Here is a 24021-nt window from a genome sequence, read left to right as displayed (position 1 = left end):
CCTTTATCCTACAAAGCCTTCTCCACCAGATGATAATGTAGGCTATATAGAGCTAATAAATAGGGCTCCGGAATATCATGGGTTTCAATTACATAAGGAATCCCTAGAGGAGGACTTTCTCTTTGAGACACTTAGTACTTCACAAAGATCAAGCTACACACTGCCCATGCTCAAAGGTATGTTAAGACATGCGGACAACATATTTAAAGACCTGGTTCGTGCACACATTCTCACCCCTAGAATAGATAAGAAATATAAACCTGCACCATCAGATCCAGCTTTTATTAAAGGACAATTACCATTAGATTCTTTAGTGGTTTCTAATGCTCGTAAACGGGCAAACTCACAAATGTCTGGGAATGCCCCCCTGCCAGACAAAGAATCTAAACTAATACACGCCTCCGGGAAAAGAGTAGCCGCGCAAGCAGCAAATCACTGGCGTATTGTTAACACTCAGGCCCTTCTAGCCAGGTACGACAGAGCGCACTGGGACGATATAGAGCAAATGCTCCAATTTCTACCAGATGAACTTAAATCCAAAGCTCAAGACTTAATGCAAGAAGGGAAGCTCATCTCTAATTCATCAATTAGGTGTGCTTTAGATGCCGCTGACACTGCAGCTAGGGCCATTAATACCAGTGTTTTATTAAGAAGACACGCCTGGTTAAGAATTTCTGGGTTTAAACCTGAAGTCCAAGCTTCCATTCTGTTCACACTGTTCGACAAACATCTCTTTGGTCCCGTTGTAGACACCTCCTTAAAGAAAATGAAAAAGGACACAGATGTTGCAAAATTTATGGGAGCCCTACAGTCCCCGTCCAATTGGGGTTCCTTTAGTCGCTCCTTCTATTGTGGGGGGTCAAGAAAAATCTCATCAGACACTGCTTCTACACCATACAAAGGCAAAAATCAGTCCACCTTATCAAGAGGTTTCTTTAGAGGAGGGTACAGAGGCAACAACGGTAAGGGTAGGGGTAAAGGTTCCATAACACGTACCCCCCCCCCACCTAACAAACCGTGTTTTGCCTCTGCTTCCCCCCAATCATTCAACACCTGTTGGGGGACGTCTTCCTCAATTCCTCCCTAACTACAGACAAATGGGCGCTAGGAATTATTCAATCTGGTTATTGCCTGGAGCTTACCAACGATCCTCCAAACATTCCTCCACGTTCACACAAAATATCACCACAGCATCTACACCTCCTCAAAAAAGAGGTTCAGTCTCTCCTACTGAAGGAAGCCATAGTGCCCGCACCGCTACAATATCATGGATCAGGTGTGCACTCTTTATATTTTCAAATACCCAAAAAGGACGGCTCTCTCAAACCCATACTAGACCTCAGAGAATGAAATCATTACATACTATCAGATAATTTTCACTTGATGACACTTCAACAAGTGCTCCCATTTCTACAGCAAGGCGACTTTATGTCTACTCTAGACTTAAAGAACGCATATTTCAGTATTCCAGTACATCCCGCTCATTGCAAATATCTCAGATTTGTGAAAGCGGGCAGCATTACCAGTTCAAAGTGCTTCCATTTGGAGTCACCACTGCTCCCAGAGTATTCACCAAATGCCTAGCAGTAGTCACTGCTCACCTACGAAGACAGCACATTCATGTCTTCCCATACTTGGACGACTAGCTCAACAAAGCCAGCACTTACCCAAAGTGTCTCCAGCACTCTCAAATAACAGTTACTGCATCGACTGGGGTTTACAGTAAATGTGTTAAAGTCTTATCTCCATCCTTCTAACACACAAACCTATATGGGAGCCACCTTAGATAGTCAAAAAACTCTAGCTTGTCCCAATGCAGCCAGAATTCGCAATATTCAGACTCTAATCGCTCAGTTTAAGCCCAACCACTCATTACCAGCTCAAGTGTTCATGCAACTGCTGGGAATGATGGCGTCTTGCATCATGCTTGTTCATCATGCAAGCTTCACATGCGTCCCTTCAACAATGCTTTGCGAGTCAGTGAAACCAATTTCTACCTAAAGTAGTATCTGCCTTTCACATCAATCAATCGGTTGACTTGCCTGTGTTTTTTCCTCAACCAGATTCAGTGGCACAACGAGCTCTACACACCTTAGATGTTAGAAAAGCTTTGCTATATTACATAGAAAGAACAAAACCATTTCGCAAAACAAAACAACTCTGTTGCTTTTTCTCCACCACACAAAGGCAATCCTATATCTAAATCAGGTATTGCTAGATGGATTGTCAAATGTATTCAGACATCTTATGCAAAAGCAAAAAAAACTTTACCAGTACCCCCTAGAGCGCATTAAACTAGCAAAATAGAGGCTACTATGGCTTTCTTAGGAACCATTCCCATAGCTGACATCTAGGGTTAACGAGGCAGCAAGCTAATGTTGGTCAGGCAGTACTTAGAACACTCTTTCAGACAACTGCAACAGCTACAGGTTAGCTACCGCTTTGGTAGAATACTGTTGTATAGTCTATGCAAAGCATGTGATCTACAGCTCACATGCCTCAAATGGAAAATGTTACTTACCCAGTAAGCATCTGTTCTTGGCATGTAGAGCTGTAGATTCACATGCGCCCACCCGCCTCCCCAGGTACCTGAAGCTCCTGCAGTTCTCTCTTTAGTATACATACATAAGCATGGACATCTTTATTCTACACTTATAGCTCCATTCTCATCCTCTCCGGGAAAGCAATCTAACAATGGAGTCGATGCCCATGCACACTATCACCTAAAGGAGGAGTCCCCTTCCCTTGTGCCTGGAAAACTTCTTCGAAGAAAAACAACTTGCAAACATCCGGACCCAACACTAGATGGCAGGAATATGCCAAGCATGTGAATCTACAGCTCTACATGCCAAGAACAGATGCTTACTGGGTAAGTAACATTTTCCTTTCGTGTTCACATCAGGTAGTCCACCTTAGGGGTGGTACTAGCCTGATGGGGAACACGCCTCCTGACTAGCTCCCAGTTGTTAACTATTGCTCGCTCTTTCCTCCTCTGTCTTACTTCCATCCTTTCTTATGCTCCCTCCTGTCTCACCCCCTCTCCTTTTACTTGCAGCTCTCACTTTCTTTCCTCATTTTCTATCCTTTGTCTCTGTTTCCCTTTCGCTCTCCTTCTACCTTGGTTCTCATTCTCCCTTTTTAGGTCTCGCCTACGCAGCGAGCATGCGCTGCATAGGAGACCTTTAGCCGTCGTTCTGCCTTTTTCGAAGCACATACTCGTGCTTGTTGCGGCATACACCTTGCGGGAGCGTGCAGGGGCACGCCACAAGCACAAGTATGTGCTTCGAAGAAGAGCAGACATGCTTTCCCCAGCGCACGCGCACCACCCGTAGGCTCACCTCCTGCTCCCCCTCTCACAATTAACTTTCACGGACGCGGGGCCGCGCTTGTTATTTATTCATTGAGTAGCTTTCAAGAGTGCTTTGATTCACTCTCCGGTCACTTTAGAGTTTATACACTAACAAGGGAGTGGTTAGATAGCCTTACTGCTAGTTCAAGTGTGTCTAAAAACTCAGTGGAGAATAGATATATTTTTAAAAGAGAGCTTATCGTCATGTAGCACACTGAGTGAGGGCCTATATTTCTAAGTTGTGTTCTTTGTTGTAAGGTAAGAATGAAATTATTCAGGCTTGCGTAGATGACTTAAAAACTTTTCAATCCCCTATTCAAATAAAACGCTTCTAGCATTCACATCTCCCTTCCCTGCTTCTTTCCGCCATCGCCCCTCCCCGCTTCCTGAACTCACATCACCCCTCACCATTTCTCCCCGCCATCGCTCCTCCCCGCTTCCAGAATTCACATCACCCCTCCCTGTTTCCAGAATTCACATCGCCCCTCCTGGCTTCCAGAATTCACATCTCCCTTCCCCGCTTCCACATCGCCCCTCCCCACTCCCAGAATTCACATTTACCCTCCTGGCTTTCAGAATTCACACCACCCTTCCCGCTACCAGAATTAGCATCGCTCCTTCCTCTATTCCAGAATTACCTTCACCCCTCAGCCGTGTTCTATATACAGCATGTGTACTCCATCTCGCACTAGCAGCCTTCTTTATTAAAGCTTTTCTCTGGCTTAAGACACTCTTGTGCGTGTCTCGAGCAAACAAAAATGACACTGATTTCCTTACGCTTTTGCCGGGCATGAAATAAGGCAGTGTTTAGAGTGTCTTAAGTCATAAATGTCTTGAGCCTCTCTCTTTCACAAGCTTCAGTCTTGGGGTTGAAACCTTACACTACACACCACGTGCCTGCATTCACTTGGGCCAAGGCTGTTCGCACCCATCGCCCCATATCCTGTAGAAGGCCCGCCGTGAAAAACCACAACCACAGACCCAAATGCTGCCTGAGAGCTCTTACTGGCCACGGAAGTGCTAAACGTGTGCTACATAAAAACTACATAACATCGGCACATGAACATAATACGCGGGGCAATCTTCTAATGATTCATTTGTAATTATGATGAGCTCTTCAGAGTAGACCATTATTTTAACTAGATTCGAGTTAAACATTTATAAATCCAACATTGTTTACATGTTCAACATTTATGTAGAGTCATCGTTTTCTCTTTATTGGACCCGTCACCCAAGTTTTCAAATTGCTTTGCACTTCTTTGATTTGGGAAAGTGTGATTATGCTGACTCAGGGACATGCTGACAGCATGTTCAGCATACTTCATATTCCTGTTTACTGGCACGCTTTGTAACTGTGTGCCAACAGGAGGCGAGGCATGTACGTAATGCCAAGGACGGGGCATGGATGCAACAGCAGCATCTCACAATCTCAGATCGGGCTCTTCTCTAAACAGGCTCCAAGTGCATTCTGGGGAAAGCTGTAGAGTGGTTCAACTGTTATGATTAGTTGGCAGATACATTAGGTAGCTAAGTGGATGTTTTGTGGCTAGCAGAAGAGCATTGTATAATAGTAGGTCAGTGGCGTCCACACTGTAGCCTTATAGCCTGCTGCAGAGGACTACATCGGTTAAAAGCCCTGAACTTGAGTTATAGGCACAAGCTGCAGGCGAGGGCATATAACGAGGGTGAGGGCCTTTAACAATAGGTATAGCCTGAGGCAGAAGACCTATAAAGCTACTAGAACATTCCACCCACTGGGGCAGAATGTTCTAAATTAACAAGCATTGGCATAGCCAATAGGTCTCGCCTTTGGAACCTTATAAGTGCTTAGCCATGCAACACTTGATGTTGTTGCACCAAGGATATTGTGCTGGATAACTAAACACTTCTAAGGTCCCAAAGGCGAGACCTATTGGCTATGCCAATGCTTGTTTTCCTTGCTACCGTCTTTCTGTATTCTTTCCCTCATCTCCACTGTCCCATTTTGCTTTTCTAACCATACATTATCTTTGTCTCTCTTCTCAAAAGTCCTATTACTTATTTCTCTCCACTCTGTTTACTCTTAAAGATGCAAGCAATTAATGATAGAACTGGGATACTTGAGTGAATGTGGGTAAAACTAGAGAAAGGTCTGAAAGTAGTGAGAAGGCTTAAAACGGCCACACTCGATATCCCTAAACCGCAAGGGATAAAACTGAAGATTACATATGGTCAGTGAATTAAAAATGGATAGAAAATGACTGAATTGGGAGCCAGCAGTCCACATCTGCTGCCATGCTTCTGTGACGCACAATACAGTATCTGTCCGTTGAGCCTAGCGATCCCGCATGTGAAGTAATGTCTTCTGTATCAAACACCACAAAGTATTTTCTTGAAATGTGATCTAGGTTGTGACACTCGAGGTAATTTCCTGCAGTGTGGTGTTTAGGCTACATGTTGTAATGTAATTTCCTGTGATGTCATCATTGTGCAATTCTGCATGTTTGAAACTTGAAACTCCTACCTCTTTATTGCCATAGATGGTTGGCAAGTAAGAGAATCAGTAACAAGCAGTACTACAAGTTACGAGCCTAGCATATACCCAGCCATGATATGTGGGGTTCACAGTCTTACGACACTGATCAAAGACTACCTCCACCACTAGTCTCCTAGTGTCTGAACATATTAGGCGATGCCTGGATTTGACCTTCACATGCATCTCTCAAACATTGTGCATACACTGCTCTCTCAGTGAACATCATCCCTATTCCATCACATGATAAACATGCTGAAGGTTGTAGAAGAGGTGCGCCCTCTGTGCGTTCTTGCGCTGTCTCAAAGGCTTGTTATGATTTGGACTTCCTTCATCATACCAAGCACATGGGCGACTACACTCCGTGCCCATTTCAGAAGGGAATGCCAGGAACTGAAAGTAAATAACACTGACAAGGTGACATTTCGATTTGTAGGGTTATGGCCAAGTTAGACATGTGGATATTTGTTCCCTGAAAACAATTTAAACATCAGTGCGGTTTAGTTAGTAAGTTTGGGATCATTTGGGAAGTTGGGGTTCTTTAATAACAGATACAATGATTGACATACTCTATATTCTTTCTGTGTTTCAGTTGAAAACATAAAAATACTTAAACCTAAAAATGTTCTCCATGAGAGTTCTTAGGCCTGACTGTGCATGTGACACTTTGTACTGTTTTGTTTTACATTCGATCCCTTTTTGTTGGCTGTCTTTATATTGCATCAATTTCCTCTGTAGATCAGTATTGCCACACTACGCCTTTTTGAGGTCCTTCTGCAGAAACCACACGAGCAAATTGTCTACAACCTCGTCCTGAGAAACCTGGAAGGGAGGACCTACATGGCACGTGGTATCCATGGACCGGAGGAGAGGAGCCCGGTGGACTGTGACCAGTTTGAGAGCACAGAGTAAGTGCAGCTAATGTTAATAAGTTTTTTAGAGCGTGCTCTTAGCCAAAGGTGTCGTGGCGCTAACTCCTATGAGAAAAATCAGAATACGGAGTAGACCGGGCCGAGGTGTTAAATAGCCATGGTTTAAGTTCTTTCCTGGAAGTGAGCAAATTGGGGATGGAATGAATAAAGAGAGGTAGCTCGTTCCAGGCCTTGACTCTACCAGTGATGAAGCTTCTTCCTCCCCAGTTTGACTTCCTAAATCTGGGAACTACCAATGTTCTAGCACCCGAAGAACAAAGATTTTTATTGGGTACGTACCACAAGAACTTATGTTTGAGATAGGCAGGACCAGTATTGTGCAAATCCTTAAAGGAAATACACAAGGCTTTGAACTTGATCCTATTGCTGACATGTAGCCAGTGACGCTCCTGAATTACTGATTTTACAAAGCAATATTTGTAAGGGCCCGAAAGGAGTCTGGCGGTGGCATTTTGAAGCACCTGCGGCTAATGAAGTTGTTGCTGCTGCATGTTGAGATACAAACTATTACAATAGTCTAGCCTTGACAGGATAAGAGGCCTTGACAGAATAAGGGAGATCACCACAGTTTTGTGGGACTCTGATGAAATAAATTGTAAAATCTTTTTGATCATTCTGAGCATAAAAAATGTGGTGGACGTCAATGTATCAAGCTGGTCTCCAAAGGAAAGTTTACTGTCCATAATGCGTCTTAAATGTTTGGCCTTCCTGACATTAGTGGGCAAAGGACCCAATTTCTCTGGCCACCAGGACAAAGACCAGAAGCCAGGATTATTGGCAAAAAGAATAACCTCCGTTTTGTCAGAATTAATTTTAAACAGTTGTTACTCATCCGTGAATTGATGGGCAGAATCCAGTCATGAAAATTGCTGCAGATGTTAATGTCCTGGTTTGAAACTGACACAATTTGATTTGTGTATCATCACCTTTAGAGGTCAGAACGAACCCAAAGGTGCCAGAGCAGACACATAACCATTAAACAGGGTCGGGCTGATTGACGAGCCCTGTGGGACCCCACAAAGAAGAGAAAAAGGCTCAGAAAGAAAGGAGTCCAGTGCCACAAACTGTTTCCTGTCCGAGAGGAAGGAACTCAATAGAGAAAGAGCCACTGCCTGAACTCCTATGGATCCAAGGCATTCCAGCAGGGGTTTGTGGTGGACCATATCAAAGGCCGCAGGGAGATCAAATAAGATCAGGACAGCCTTATCTCCTGAATCTAGAGTGTCTCTGATTTTCCCCAACTGAGTTAATCAGAGAAGATTAGGTGCTATGGCCTCCTCTGAAGCCATATTGTGTGTCATCATGCATACAAATATCCTGAATGAAAGAGAAAATGTGGAGATTCATAAATTCCTCAACCAATTTAGCATGCAAAGGAAGCAAAGAAATACGCCGAAATATTTTGGGTTATTGGGATCAAGACTAGGTTTCTTGAGAAGAGGAAGTATTGAGGCATTAAGGCAAGTTTCCAGGCCTCAGGAAAACAACCAGTTCTGATTATGATGTTAAACAAAGTGGTTAGGTTATTGGCCATCAATTCAGAGACCAATTTCAAAACTGAAACTAGACAATGGTCCAGTGGAGAGCCTGATTTAGCTGAGAAAATGAGGTCCAAGACCTGATTAGAATAAAGAGGGGCAAAATTAGAGCGGGTAGGCTGAGAGTCTGGCAGGATAGGCACAGGGTCTTGACTGGCATGAAGAAGGGCTTCAGCAGAATTCATCCTGGGGCCGTAGACTTCAAACATGCGTTCAATCTTTTTCCACAAGTGTATCAGAGCGACTGATTGCTAATAATCTTGGAGATATTTGGTTTGGTAATTTTCCTAGCGGTATTAAACAATTCTTTGTAAGAATGCTTAGCCTTGTCTTTTTGTTTCGTAAAATAAGCTGCTTTTTCTTTTACTAGAAGGGCTTTGTAGGTAGAAAGGCAGCGTTTGTATGTGTCCTTCTCTAGGCTGTCATAGTCTTTGCGTCAAAGGCTCTCTTTCCGCTTACAAATTTGATCCTCTGAAAACCACTGAGAGGAGAAGGCGCCGCAGATATTTCAGTGTTCTGGAACGAGTGCTGTGCCAGCTGCAACAAGCCAATTAGTAAAAGCAGTAATGCCGTCTCAACATCGTCACAATCCTCAGGCTGTGTAGCCAATACAAACTCCTGAAAGAAATGAGAATTGATTTAATTTCAAGCCCGAATTTTAAGTGGCTTGGAAAAGATGTTAGGGGCAAACGACTTAAAAGGAAGGGCCAAGTTAAACAATAATATAATAAAATCCCCTTAAGGCACTGACGCTGTATAGGTTGAATACAGAATGAAAGGGCTTCACATGTAGAAGACACAGCTTTAAAAGAGATAGAAAAGGTTTCACGATATATAATAGCCAAGCCGCCACCCCTTTTTAAAGGTCTATCCAATGACTAGAAAGCAACACCAGGGGGAATAGTCTCTATCAAGTTAGGACCTGAGGCAGCATTCGTCCAGGTCTCTGTGACAAACAAGATGTCCAGATGCTGGCTGTGTATAAATTCAGCGCATTCAGTACTGTGCTTTATCAAGGATCTGGCGTTTATGGGCGCACAATTTAGAGGCTTAATACACTCTTTTAAAGATTTAGTAGGGATAGCGGGGCTCGAAGGGAAAGTGGGAGTGTTTGTATCTAATAACAACCTTGGGACTTGGGACTTACACGACAGACAAGTAGTGTGTGAAGGCTTTAAAGGGGAACGGCCCAAGCTGTGCATTTTAAATATTTCACTTATGATCCTCTGCAGCAAACCAATCAAGTTTAGAGTTAAAGGCTTTCTTGAGAGGGAATTTGTCTATAGAAAGCCCACCCAGAACCTCTATGGGTGGCAAAGACTCTTGAGGAGTTCAGGTTAGATGTAAGGTTCTGCCTGTTTTAAGGACTTGTCTGTGAAACCAACCACTCCGGCAACTGTTAACTAGTTCCTAGAGATGACTTATTGCATAATATTTTCAGTTTATTTCATTCTCACCCAGCCCTGCAGCCGCTGTTTGGAAATGGCATCTGTTATATTCATTCTCTCTAAGCACATGCATGTGGTCCACTGCGGACCCGTGTAGTGACTGGAAGGTGGAACCGCATCGAATATCATAATTCCTGCTCAGTAATATCTGCTTCTACATATAACCACCTACTTTTTCACTATTCGTCCTCATTATTGATGATTCTGGGGTGAACTTAATTTAAAAAAATATATTTTTGCTTGGCAGTTGTGGTCCCATTTCTGTATTCTCATAGTGGATAATGCTCATCGTTTTAGCAAATAATAGAGCTGATGTGCAGTATGCAAAATGCTACCATAAATGAGCAGCTGGTAAAGTGGATATGTGGACAGGTACTCCCTGCAGAGATTATTTGGCAGGTGACAGATCTCATAGCGTGGGGAGGTTCCTGGGAAAAAGGGTGGAAATTATAAAAACAGGTAAGGAATTCCTGGAAAAGGCAACCAGTATCTCAGTAGGGAGGTGGAATTGTTCCTCAGCATTTGTGGCCTGAAACGTTGGCTGTTTTTGATCAGGTTGAAAATCTTGTAATTAGTATAATTTTCCTAGACCAGTAGCTTTAACCTGTGGTCTGAAGGACCCCTGGGGGTCTGCAAAGCCTACTCAGGGGGTTTGCGACTGCTTAGAAAATGAAATAATATCAACAAATTAATAAAGTGTATATAAATAAAGAAGGCAAAATGTAAAATTGAAAATGTTAAAGCTTTGTGCAAATTTGAAGTAATTTGAAATTAGAGGTGAAAAAATTAAGTTAGTATCCTCGGATTGATTTGTGGGAGTAGTGCAAGTGCATCAAACTGAAGATACTATGGACAATGAGTGGCCTTAAGAAATTTAGAAAAGCTTCAATATTACCATTACAATTAACATTAAAAAAAAATATTTGTGATTAAATAAAATATTTCATAATTTGTGTATTTGTTTGATAAGTGTTTGTTTCTATGTTGTTTGTGTATTGTTTTGCGGTTCAAGTCAATGAAGATGCTTAGACCTGAGTGCTCGGCTTCCAGTTGTAGGAAAGTGACCCTTTTTGACATGGTCACCCCCAATGTTTTGTCTGGTATTTGATGTGATTTTGACTGGAAGTTAACTGTGTTCCTGCTAACCAGGTCCCCAGTTCCAGATCTCTTTCCCAAAACTGCACAGTCGTTTCCCCAATTGGCAATACCTTTAGTACTCCCTGAATGGTCCCTAGTAAATTGTACCCCCGGTACCTAGGGCAAGGAGGCTAAATAGGGTCCTTGAAGGCTGCAGCACGAATCGTGCAACCCTAAGGGGCCCTTCACCAAACACACATACTGTCTGCCATTGCAGGCTGCATGTCCGGGTGCAGTCAAAAGTGAAATCATAGCATGGAACACATTCCTGTGTGCCCTGCCCACAGACACTGCATGAAGTATAGGTAAGTCACCCCTACAGCAGGCTTTAAAGCTCTACGGCAGGGTGAGGTATACAACATGTATGGACATATCTGCATGAACAGATGTGCCCCTGTGCTGGTCAGTTCCATTGCTGCCAGTACAAGTGATCAGTGAAGCCATTTTAAGTACATGTGCTGGACATTGGTGAAAATGGGTTCCCCAACTACATGATGGCTTCAATGAAAACAGTATCAAACATCTCGTATTAATAAGCCCACGCTGATAAAAGTGATAGATTTATTAATATATTCACCCAGAGGGCACCTTAGAGGTGCCCGCTGAAATCCTACCAACTACTTGTGTGCTAGCTGACTGGTCTTAACCAGCCTGCCACCTCAGACGAGTTTCTGACCCCAAGGGGGAGAGCCTTTGCTCTCAGGAGGTCAGAAACAAAGCCTGCTCAGGCAGAGGGTGTTTACACCTCCTCCCAAGGCAGGGAGCTTCAAAGAGCCCACCGTCTTTGATATGTGAATCTGGGTTCCCTCTCAGGAGAGTATGCCGTCCCTCTTGACAGGGCTCGTTTGGCACCTGGACAAGACTGGAAAATGAGTAGTCAGATAGTGGTGTTTACCTTCAGGCTAGTTCCACCCCTAAGGTGGGCTACCTGAATTGAAGGGAACATTTCAGAGTCTGCCATCTTGGTGGTGGCAAACTTAGGAACTCTGGGACAGGGTTATGCCCTCTTCCCATAGGAAGTGGTCATATAGGGGACGTAGTGACCCCAGGCATAGGTAGCCCATAGGCCACTACCTTACACTCCCCTAACACCTCTAAATGTTACTTGTCGGCCCTTTTAGCTTTTTTTTAAACTTCTTTTTATTAAATCAAAAACAAGCTTCAGGTATAAGCATTTACAATGAACATATATAAAGCATGTATCAGACATGACAATTCTCAGGCATTATAACACATTGTCTATATTAAAATTGTGCCGGAAGCCCCTCAACACCCATTGGAGTACATCTCTTAACCAACTCGGGAAACCCAGTCAGTGCTTCCTACAAGTCCCATCACAGACCCCTATATACTGTCCACGGCCCCCATATTTTCTCCCACTTGTGAGGGCTGCCACAGCTTTGATACACCCCGTGTTCCGCACTATGACACCAGTCCATATCGCATAGCCATGCAGCCACTGATGGAGGTTCCGTTGCCCCCATGCACGTGCAGTGTTCCTCTTAGCAACCCCCCAGCCAGAACTAGCCACAATTTGGTCCACTTCGGCAACGTGATCTCTCCCGTGACCCCGAGGATGTGCCATCTGGACTCCAGCTGGACCTGTGCACCCGCTCCCGCCTCATCACATGGGCGACGCCCCTCCAGTATTTCTGAATCTTGGGGCAGGACCACAAAATATGAAAGAACAAACCCCTCTCGCCATATCCCCTGACTCAGTCCTCAGAGCCCCCACATCTAATACGGACCTGAACCATTCTCGAGGCATATGATCTGTGAAGGATGCGAAGCTGAACAAGTCAAAATCGCGCTCTGATGGCTATTTCCCTGGGACACTAGAGAACCTCCGCCCAGTTTCTGTCTGTTTCCCAGGCCTCCCGCAACGGACCCAGACAGTCCAGAGTATTGTTAACCAGTTTCATTTACATTAGCGACCCTACCTTCTGAATCATAGGGTTCAAGAGAAGCCTATCCTCTAATAGGGAGTATTCTGGGAGCACAGTCATTTATTTCATGTGGCAGTGAAGCGCTGAGCGTAACTGTCGGTAACAAAGGAATTCACCTTCACCCATTTGGAAGCTCTCTCGCAGACTGTCGAAGGTTTACATTTTACCCCCTCTCCAGACGTCCCTGAGCGCGTCAATGCCTATGAGGCTCCACCTCCGGAACCCCTGTGGTCTGTGCACTTCTTTCAGGAAGTCCCCCTCCCATAGCGGGGTCTGCTCAGTGAGCTTCCGTTCCCACCCTGTCATCCTAGTAGCTCTATGCCAAATATCAACCCCCGTTTTGGTATGTGGTGGCAGATGTGCTGAGCCCCCACCCTTATGATATAGTTTCCCCAAGTGACTGCTCGAACCCAAGGCCTTTCTGTCCACTCTATATGCTGGTTCCTTAAGTCGGGAGAAGACCCAACCATTGACGTTGGTAAGTTGAGAAGCCCAGTAGTATTTTCTGAGATCCGGGACTGCAAGCCCACCCCCTTCGTACACCCCCTTCTGTAATTTCTTAAGCGCAATCCTGGGACTACCCCCCCCCCCCCCCCACACACACAATAATAGGCGTAGCTCGGAGTCGATTGTGTGAAATATTGAATCCGAGATGCGATTAGGAGTGTTTTGAACGGCGTAAAGTAGTCGCGGAAGGGCCATCATCTTGAAGAGGACCGCCGGTCCCATAAGGGAAATAGGGAGCCCCCTCCAGTGCTTTGCATCCTCTCGCAACCTGGAAGGCTGCCCCTGAAGGTTCAATTGTGTAAACTCCGCTTCAGTCTTAATGATCCAGATGCCCAGGTATTTGAATTTTTCCCGGAGCCCCATCTCCGAACATGCGGACGTCAGAATCGGAGGGCCTCCCGCTAGGGAAAAGACCAAGGACTTGTCCCAGTTGATACGATAGCCAGAGTAGGAACCAAAGGATCGTATTATATGAATAAGCCGATGGAATGTTTGTCGGGCCGGTGCGCGTAAAGAAAAATATCATCCGCGTATAGCGAAATGCGCTCTTCCCAGCCCCCCCCCTAAATCTATCTCCCCTCACCACCGGGTCCTCCCTAATCCATGCCGCCAAAGGCTCGCGTGCCAGCGCAAAGAGCATTGGGGACAGAGGACACCCCTGTCGTGTCCCCCTGTGCAATGCAAAGGCTCTGGAGATAACCCCGTTAACCCGAACTCTGGCCATCGGAGCCGTGTATAACAGCCGGATCCACTGTTGCAGCCGTGGGGGGATGCCCACCTTCCCTAATACAGCAAAAAGGTACGGCCATTCGATACTATCAAACGCCATCCTCGCATCTAGAGAGAGGAGGGCGGCTGGAACATCTGGCTGCCTTCGAGTCATATACATGACTCCATATAAACGTCTCAGATTTAACCTCTTACTCCTATGGGGCTTAAATCAGATAATTTTGTCTGTAGGCGCTGCAGAGGTCATGCGGTTTTCCTTTTTTAAGAAGAACTACAATAGTTGCCATTCTCATATCTTCCGGAAGTTGTCCCACTTCGGACACTTCCTTAAACATTTCAAACGTGTACGGAGCCAACTTGCCCACCACGCATTTAAACATTTCGGTGGGGAGCCCATCCGGGCCCACCGCCTTCCCAGATTGCAAGTCTCTCATGGCATTCTCCACTTCCTCCAAATGGAAGTCAGAATCGAGCGCCTCCATGTCCTCCGAACCTAGGGTCGGAAGAGAAATATCACGCAGAAAGTCATTGCAGTCCAGTTCCCCCCATGTGTATTGAGATTGGTAAACGTTTTCAAAATATTTGGCAAATTTCTGTTAGGGCCGCCCCCGTACCACCCTGCGTCCCTTCTTCAGATCGAATCTCGGACACCCAATTACATCTCCTGTCCCTGCATTCCAGCCAAGCAATTAGTTTGTTGGCTTTGTCCCCCAGATCATACACTCTGCGCTGTATGGCAATCGCATGAGCCCAAGCCGCGTTTTCGGCAAGGGCTGGTAGGGATCGTTCTTTAACTTTAAGGGAGTGCTTGAGTCCACCGACCTCCCCGGTATTTTCGGTTATGGTGCGCTCCAAGGCGAAAATTTCCTGTTCGAGTGCCTCGCATTGAAATTGGTTTTCTTTGCGTTGAGCACCGCGTGCTGCCTGCACAAAGTCCCTCACCAACACATTGTACGCTTCCCAGAGGATACCGGCGTAGCTAACGGAGCCAACATTTACCGCAAAATATAGTTCTCTGCGTTCCTCGAAATGCTCTCGAAATTTCTGGTCCCGAAACATAAAGGGGAATAGACCAATCGCAGACTGGCCCCTGTAGTTGCACCTCTACTGGTGAGTGGTCGGAGATACCTCTTGCCTTATGACACCCACTCCGAAAAAGCCACGCAGCGGTAGTATGTGTGAAAGTATAGTCCAGCCGAGCCCCACTGCCGCATGCCGCAGAAAAATGAGTATATTGTCTAGTTCTGGGATTGTGGCATCTCCAAAGATCCACCAGTCCCAAAGCCTATGCGAAAGAAAACGATGGATTGTGCCCCTTTACCCCAGAGGGGAGAATCTCCCTATCAATTTCCGGCGTAAGAGTATAATTCATGTCGCCCCGCCCCGCCCCGCCCCGCCCCCCCCCCCCCCCCCCCCCCCCCCTCCCCAAGAGTAATAGTATGGGCCGGAAATCCAATAGAAGCTGGCTGAGGTCAGGGAACGTGATTTTGTGCAGTCGCGGGGGAATGTACACTGAACATATGTTTAGCACTTGCCCCTCCCAAGTTACTGACCGAGCCGCATAGCGACCCAATTGGTCATACCATGTGCGCTGTATCACTAAAGGGATCACATTTTTGATCAGTATAGCCTCGCTCCCGGACCCGGACGTAAAGCCGGCATGAGCCTGTAGTGTATAGCCAAACCTATTAAGGGCCAAGTACTTATTCCCCCGGAGCTGCGTCTCCTGAAGTAGGACTATATCTGGGGAGTGCCTGTGCAAATACTGAAGAACCATAGTGCGTTTAATTTTGTCCCCCAGGCCATTAACATTCCAGGAGAAGATGGTCAGTTTTTTACTAGGTCGTGTAGCCATGCAGTCAGACAACACCAGCCCCCCCCCCCCCCTCCACCCAGCAATTGAGACCCCCCCCCTACACGCAGAAGGACCCACCCCGTAGAAAAGTGTCATCTGACACAAATATTGCAGCATTACATCTGAAGCAAGAACCACACAGATAACCATGCATAAACTAAAAAAAAAACCTAATGATAGCCCCCCACTTTGCAACCCTGCCCTGTAGGTCTAGAACTACCCACATCCCCAATAGCAGAGTGCCTGTCGCCCCAAGAAACCAGAAATTAGAGTAGGGCTTTCTGACACCACCACCGAATAGTGCCCCCTCCCGGGCCTCCTGCCCCACCCCTCAACACCTCATATCGCCGGAACACACCACACATTGTTCCAGCCGGACGTGTCCCAATCTTGTACCCCGCGGGATCATGAGCCCCGTTAGCCCCGTTAGACAATCCCTGAAGTCCCCAAAAGTATACAGATATACTCAGCAGAGAGTCCCGAGTCTTACTTCCCGGGAGATCGTGTTTCGCTCATGGGGCTTCCAGACCAGGAGCTCCTGGACCTGGATACAGACCTTTCCCCCCTCTCTGCGTCGAGGTGGAGATTCCAGAGTGTAGAAGTGACTCCCGCACCAGTCCTCTCTAGTGCGACGATTAAATGACTGATGGGAGCCCCCATCCAGCCATTGTTGGACCTCCGCAGGTGATGAAAAGAACAAGGACTTGTCATTGTCAATGACTCTGAGTTGGGCCAGAAAAAACATCATGAATTTTATCCCCTTCTCGCGAAGGACTCGTTTCACCCCGTCGAACGTGAGACTCTCCTGCTGCACTCGCAACGTGAAATCCGGGAAAAACCTTACTGTCGAGTTCTCAAAGGGTAGGCCTTTCAGCCTTTTTACGTTTGCCAGAGTAGCCATCCTTGTCCAAATCAAATTTTTGTGATGAGGTTTCTTAAAGGTTTGCAATATATGTTTCCGCCTAAAGTCTTTTTGATGCCTCAGTGGGTCTAATGTTTGGTTCTCACTTTACCAGTCTGTACTCCTTTCAAGCCAATGTATAGTTGTCCATTACGCTTCCTGTCTTTCTGGTCGTGATAGCATCAGCGCGTCTCGCATGAGTAAACTTCATATGCCTTATACCATCTTTTTTCTGGACAAACTGGTGTTAAGAACTTGAAATGCGTTGCTGCTGTAGGTAGTCGCACCTTTTCATGTTGGACGAGCTTTCACTCTTCCAACACTCTTTGCTCCGACTCATCCCTCGAAAGGGAAGAGAGACTCCATTGCTTGGACCCCAAAAGAATGCAGCAGCTCTCTATAGAGGTTCTCTGAAGTAAAGAAAAGAACAGTGGGGCTGAAACAGACCATATCCTGATGGATAGCCATTGATGTTAAGATCTGTTATACATTGACTAAGAAGCACCCACCAGAAGGTCTGAGGGCTCATTCTACCACAGCCAAGGTTGGTACTAGTGCGTTGCACGTGGAGTGCAATCTGGCAGTCTGCTATATGGGCATCAGTGCACACGTTCACAAAGCATTATTGCCTCAGCAGTCAGGCCTGTGTGGGGGGTAGACGTTTTTACCTATTCGGTCTGCCAGATATTTTGATGTGAGCCTTTCCACAGACCCACCGCTTGGGAGGTACTGCTTTGGTATCTATTCACAATGTGAAAAATCTCTGGTAAGAAGTATTCATCAGAAGAAGTTACTTACCTTCAGTCAGGCAACATATTGTCGTTTATAGGACTGAATCTCATCATAATAAGCATTTCATAGACAGAAATGCACATGCAAAAACATTTGAATGCCCTGTAACAAAAATCCAGAGACGAAAGATGTAGTTTGAGGCACACTGAAAGTCCATCGCACATGGTTTAAGTCACATGCAAGTGATTTATGCTCACTTATAACAGGAGTGTTGCACAGTCCTCTAATGCAGATTCACTTGTGCACAAGCTAGTTGCCCACTAAGGCACTCCCTGCTTTATTGTTTTACTGAGGTACACTAATACCTATGCAGACTAGATTTATTTATTGTTACACGCTCACTTGTGTGCATACACTGCTGTGTACTTAGCGTATGAACACTTATTTAGATATAGGGGTGTGAGAAATATGAGTAATTTCCTTTTGCGTAATTACCTGAATCTTTTCCAAATTCACACAAAATTACTCAAAGTGCAAAACTGGCTTTTAGCGCTACATTTTAAAATGAAAAACATAAGTGCCCCTAACAACAGCTGCTCGCTTCTGGTTATTTGCTTTGTTCCCCTTTTCCCACCATAACATTTTATTGTGAACACGTCTGAATTACAAAATTATGCCATTGTAATGGAAGTTTCACCTGCGCCTACTTATATGAAGATTGGGCTGTATTTTTCTTGCTGCTGTTTGTAACTCTCCATATGTCTTTTACGCTTCAGGGAGTTTGAAGAGGATCCCTATTTCATTGACGGATTCCCAGAGGTCAGATTTGCTGTTCCAAAAATGAGTCCGCAATTACCTGCACAAGCACAATCAAGTGGAAAGGTGGAAGCAAATCAGATTGTCAACAGGTAACTGTACATTTGTCCTGCTCTCCATATGAGGTGCCATGCCTCTGCTCTCCCAGTGCAATAGTCAGTCTTGCTTTCTCAGTGCAGTCAGTCTTATACCTTTGCTCTACCATTGCAGTGATAAATCTTGTTTTTCCCTGTTTAGGCTACCATCTTCCTTTGACCAGTACATGTTTCACGATTATCATTGTAAAAGATCCAGACTTCCCAATGCTAAGTTCTGTCATGCGTCTTCCAGTACAATGTCTTGTAATTTACTGGCATAGTATTATGTCCTGATTACTAGCTCTTCTTGTTTCTCGAGTTTTAAAATCTGTCTTACACCTACTGGTCACTTGTGCTATCTAGATTCTTCTGGTAGATTGTCTTGTGCTTCTCTTTCCAGTGTTGATGTTTTTTCTTGCTTCTCCCTATATTGTACTTGTTTCTTCAAGTTAACTGCCCTGACTCGAGTCTCTTGGTGTAATGTTGTGGTTTGTTTCTCATTATACCATGTTCTGTTTGGCTTCTGCATGGATCAGTGGCCTATTTTGCTTTTCATGCTATGATGCATGGTCTAGGAGTAATATGCTACAATTCATCAACTAGTGGGATGTCTTGCTTTCTTTTCGCCTTATCCTGTATTGACTCTCCTTGTACAGTGTCATTGTTTGCTATTCCTAGTTTGTCGAAAATTAATTGAAAGTGGAAGTGCTTAAGATTGATGCTACTGGGTAAACCGAGGTGTTTGTACATTCCCATTTAGTCACTAATTGCCTTGCCTGATATATGATAGGAACCCAGTTTAAATTAATGTAGGAAGCTGGCTCTTTATATAGTGGACCAAAAAGAGGTCCACTGTGAAAAGAGTCCAGGCAAACCCCAACTGGTTTACGGAAGTACAAATTATATCCCAAATGCTCTCTTTTGTGGCAGTGTGGGAAAGCAGTTGGGTGTATCAGAGGGTAGTGCTAAGCATTTGTTGCCACACACAGGGGCAATAAATGAGACACACACTCAAGAATAAATCCGAGAACAATTTAGAGAAATAAGTCACAGTTTATATTAATTTTGATACCAAGAACTTTCATATCATGTAAGTTCTTTTTAAAATATTGATTTTAGCAGGTTAGTAAAATGTTTACTTAAATGCGTCTTTACGCACAATGATTTCCTGTGGGAGAAAAGGCATGTATAGCATACAGTTATTTGTGCTCAGTTTCTGGGAGTCTCCTTCCGGACTTAGGTTTGTAGGGGCTAAAGTCCAAAGTACCACTAGCAATTACTTGTTAACAGTCTCTGGGGCATCCTGGTGCAGAGGTGTTTGTCGGGTTGCTATCTGTGCACACTATGCTGGTAGAAGGAGGGGGGTGCACCTGGAAATAGGCTGCTGAGGGGGACTGGGTGAAAAGTGTGGCAGCTCCCAATGAGGGGCTTGGGTTCCAAGGGTCCTAGGAACAAGGGGACACAGCCGGTTCGTCGGTACTTGGGCTAGGGCGCTCAGGTGCAGAGTAGAAACGTCGACTGGGCTCTGTGCGTCCTGGAGCCTTGCGGTTGTCGGTCTCGATGGTTGACCGTGCAAAAGCAGCAACTCTTAGACCGGACTTTGCATTTTGGTGCCTGCGGACAGCAGGGGAGTAGCTCCTTTACTCCATATGAGATTTGCTGGAAAATTTTCAAAGTGCTGGAAGCCCACGGGGTTATTGGCAGAAGTTCAGTTATAGTACGAGTCTCTGGGTCGTGATTGTCGAGACTTAGTGCGGCAGGCAGGGGTTGGAGTCAAAAGTCCACGGCAATCTTCAGTTCTCGCTTTTTCTTGCAGCTCTCTGTGTCCTTCTCTCCTTGATCCGTCGAAACTGAGGACCTGGCATCAGAGGTGCCACCTAAATACTGTATCTAGGAGTATTACAGGGAGTGTCAGATAGTAGCCAATGGGCCACTATGGTCAGGTAGTAGCCAATGTCACTTTAGGGTGACTACACCCTTCATATTACCACTCCCTTTGGGAAGTGGGACTCAGAGGACCTAATTCCACCAAAAACTAAAATGGTGGAATTTTCCTAGTTGTGTTCACTTCAGGGAGCCCACGTTAGGGTGGTACTAGCCTGAGGGTGAATGCGCCTCCTGACTAGCTCATTTTCTTGCCTATCCTGCTGCCAAATGGTCCCTTGGCAGGGGGTGCTGTTTCCCCTGTCTGGGGAAGCCAGGGTTGTATATTGCAGGCTGTGGAGGTCTTTGAAGCCTCCTGCCTTGTTATGCAGATTACTAGTCATCCTTCTTGGAGGAAGTGACAACACCTCCTGCCAGAGCAGGTTTCAGAGAGTGTGGCTCTCACATCCAGGGGGTCAGAAACACGTCTGTGGTGGCAGGCTGGACAGGACCAGTCAGCCAACACACTAGAGGTCGGTAGGCTTTCAGGGGGTACCTCTATGGTAACCTCTGGGTGCATGTATTCATAAATCCATCACTGTAATCAGTGATGGTTTATTAATATGTAGTGTTTGATAACAACCACCATATGTTTCAGTGACGCCATTATGTATCTGGGAAACTAATTTTGACCAGTGGCCAATACCTACCTTAAGATAGCTTCCCTGTTCGCTTGTATAATCAGTACTGGAATTGGCCAGCACAGGGGCATATCTGCTCATACAGATATGTCTCTCACATGTAATATAATGCACCCTGCCATAGAGCTGCAAGGCCTGCTGTATGCGTGTCTTACAAATATTACATGCAGTGTTAGAGGACATGGCACACAGGGTGTGTGCCATGTTGTGTTTTCACTTCTTAGAGCACCTTGTCATGCAACCTGCAATGGCAGTCTGCATGGGTTTGGTCCTGGGTCCCTTAGAGTGGCACACTATATGCTGCAGCTCTTAGGGACCTTCTTTGGTACCTATGCCCTAGGTATCAGAGGTACCACTTACTAGGGGCTTGCAGAGGTGCCAAAGGTCTGGTCATTTGGGGATCAACTGACCAGTGAACTTGTTTTGGGGGCGCTGGGGACCTGGTTAGCAGGAACCAAGTGCACTTCAGTCAAAGTTGCATCAAATACCTGGCAAGAAGTGGGGGGACTAGTCCAACCAAAACCTGGTTTCCTACAATTAATACGTGAACCTAAATGCCAAAGATAAGGTGAAAGGATGACTAGTGCAGGACGGCATTACTTGGGTGCCTTCTACACTGAATGTGGAGTGAAGCCTCCCCATGTGATGGCATGATCACCAGTGTGAGGAGGAGGTGTATGATTGCAGTCTAATCTGGATGGAAGGGGGGAATATGGGATACAAGGTGTTTTACTGTTACTCGTGTGAGCCCAGAGTTCTGTGCGTATGAGGAAGATTGTGCAAGTTTGCTTACTCCTTTCTGTAATCTTAGATTTGGAAGGAATTAGAGTTGTGTGATTCCTGTGCATATGCTGCCCTATATTAAGGAAGGAGGTGTGGGGTGTCTTGCACCTTCCTGTGTAAGTAGGCTTGTGTATCACATCATATGTTTTCCCTTCTCCAGTGAGGTGTGACACCAGAAGAGTGAGGTGCGTTTTTTAGTTTTTTGTATGTCTCTGCTTATGGTGGGGCTTTCTCTACTTAGAATTTACATGAGTAGAGGAGCTACAGTACACTTCTGCATATTTTGTGACTGTACACATGTACTGAGTTCCACACGACAAAAAGGATCTCCTAACTCTCCATCCCATCTCCTCCCACTCTCTCTCCTGCACACACTTACATAAGCAACACTGGCCGGGCAAACAATTTATAGATTTCAGCAAAATGTGTTCGTGTATTCAATTCAATTAATCTTTATTATGTCAACAAAGTCACCATAAAAGAATCTTAGTCGAAAATCAATAATATCAAATTCATACATAATAAAAACAGACAATAAAAATACTCATAAAAACAAAAGCATTGAAACAATTAACCTGGTCTCGACTCCTTAGACACCCAGACAGCTTTTAAAAAAGATAAAACTGTAAAAATCACCCGGTCATTGGGAAGCATATGAAGGTACATCAGGGCAGGCCTAACTTGTTTAAAATTCAAAGATTCCAGCACAGGGTTAAAAAAAATGCTTCCTTAGCCAGCTAAAGAAAGAGCAAAACATTATAAAATGGAGCATATCGTGCGGAGACAGATTGTCACAGCTGCAGGGTGCCCTTTTCTCAGCCCAAACCCATGCACAAGTGGATGCCAGCATGTGATGCACTTTATTAAACCTGATCCTGGTCAATAAGAACCTATCATGCTGTGAGCAAACCAAACCCAAATACGGTTCCATCGCCTGCACAGTTTTTAAAAGCATGTGCTTGTGTATCCATGTCTGCAAAAGAGCAGCATTCCTCCATGGGCCCAAAGAATTCCCTATTTCTTTATCTTTGTGTCTTCCATATTCCCTGTTCTTCCTGCTCTGTTCTTCTGCTGTCCTCTATCATTACAAGCTCCCTGACATGCCTCATGCAAAAGCCCATAATGGCTGCCTAACTGACCCTTCTTTTGTCTTGTTTCAGTTTTCTTTGTCTTGTCCCTGATGAAGCGAAAACATCCCAGCACCTTGCGGAAGCCGGATATGATACTTATGTACATGACGCCTTGGAACTGGTAGGAACTGCTAATTCCTCAGTCTGTCATTGCTATGTGCTTGACAGAGCATTGATCTGCAGACAAAACCAAGAGGAGCAATGATCTGTGTAGGCCATACCAGCGGGTAGCATTGATTGCTCAGGTGATACCAAGATGGGCGTTGTTCTTTGCGGTCCATGACACGAGGGGTTGTGTGTCTGTGCCGGACAAAAGTGTAGAGTTAGAAGCCAAGGTTCTTCTTAAAGAACAAGTAATACCTGGACTCTGTCCTGCAGGAATCCAAAAGGAGTCTCAAACATCCTTTTTGGCCCAAACGTTTACAGGAGATTTGCAGCGTGCAGTCTGAGAGTGAGTGGGTTCAGGGATCGAGAAAGTTGTTGAAGTCAGCAGATATGTACAGTCTTGTATGGCCCACTCACTAAATATTTCTTGACTGAGAATGCTGAAGTTGAAGGTACTAGTTGTGATTACCCGTTCCCTGCAGCTGATGCATTACCTCCCTGCCGACTGTTCCATCTGTGCCACAACAAACATAACATGTTTATTTGTAACATGTGTATTTGTAAAGCGCACGATCACCCACAAGGGTATCTTGGCGCTGAATAGCAGATGTTTATTGTTACCCAACTCAATGGTATAGAAAACATTGTACCATAGCATTTTGTACAGATTTTCACTCAAAGACCAGTTAACAGCCCTATACTTCTGAGTTTCGCAAAGCCTTTGTGCTTGAAACCAAAATGATAAAGAATATTGTGGAAAGGATTGGGAACCAGAAGCATCATAGAGCTGAGGTGGACCTTCATGGAGGCTTGGGGCCATTGTTGACATAACGCTAAGCTGGACCCCAATGTAGTCTATTAACCATCATCATCATATTGCTGGGTAGGTCTATGGTTTTGGCTAGGGACAGAAATGATGTCCTCAGAAACTCACCTGGGCCATGTTGTTGGCTAGCAAAC

The 24021-nt window shown here is 45.2% G+C and overlaps 1 protein-coding gene across 1 annotated transcript in view; it reads left to right on the top strand.

The window, feature by feature from the left end:
• FHIP2B (FHF complex subunit HOOK interacting protein 2B) overlaps positions 1-24021 on the top strand; it is a 133646-nt gene that overhangs the window by 59020 nt on the left and 50605 nt on the right. The window contains exons 11-13 of the mRNA XM_085633830.1: positions 6600-6769; positions 18363-18494; positions 22987-23077. Of these exons, the coding sequence (XP_085489956.1) occupies positions 6600-6769; positions 18363-18494; positions 22987-23077 (393 nt within the window). The remainder of the gene's footprint in view (positions 1-6599; positions 6770-18362; positions 18495-22986; positions 23078-24021) is intronic.

This window comes from Triturus cristatus, chromosome 11, assembly GCF_964204655.1.
Source record: "Triturus cristatus chromosome 11, aTriCri1.1, whole genome shotgun sequence".
NCBI lineage: Eukaryota > Metazoa > Chordata > Amphibia > Caudata > Salamandridae > Triturus > Triturus cristatus.
Note: the sequence above shows the minus strand (reverse complement) of the source record. Positions and strands in the feature narration are given on the sequence as shown.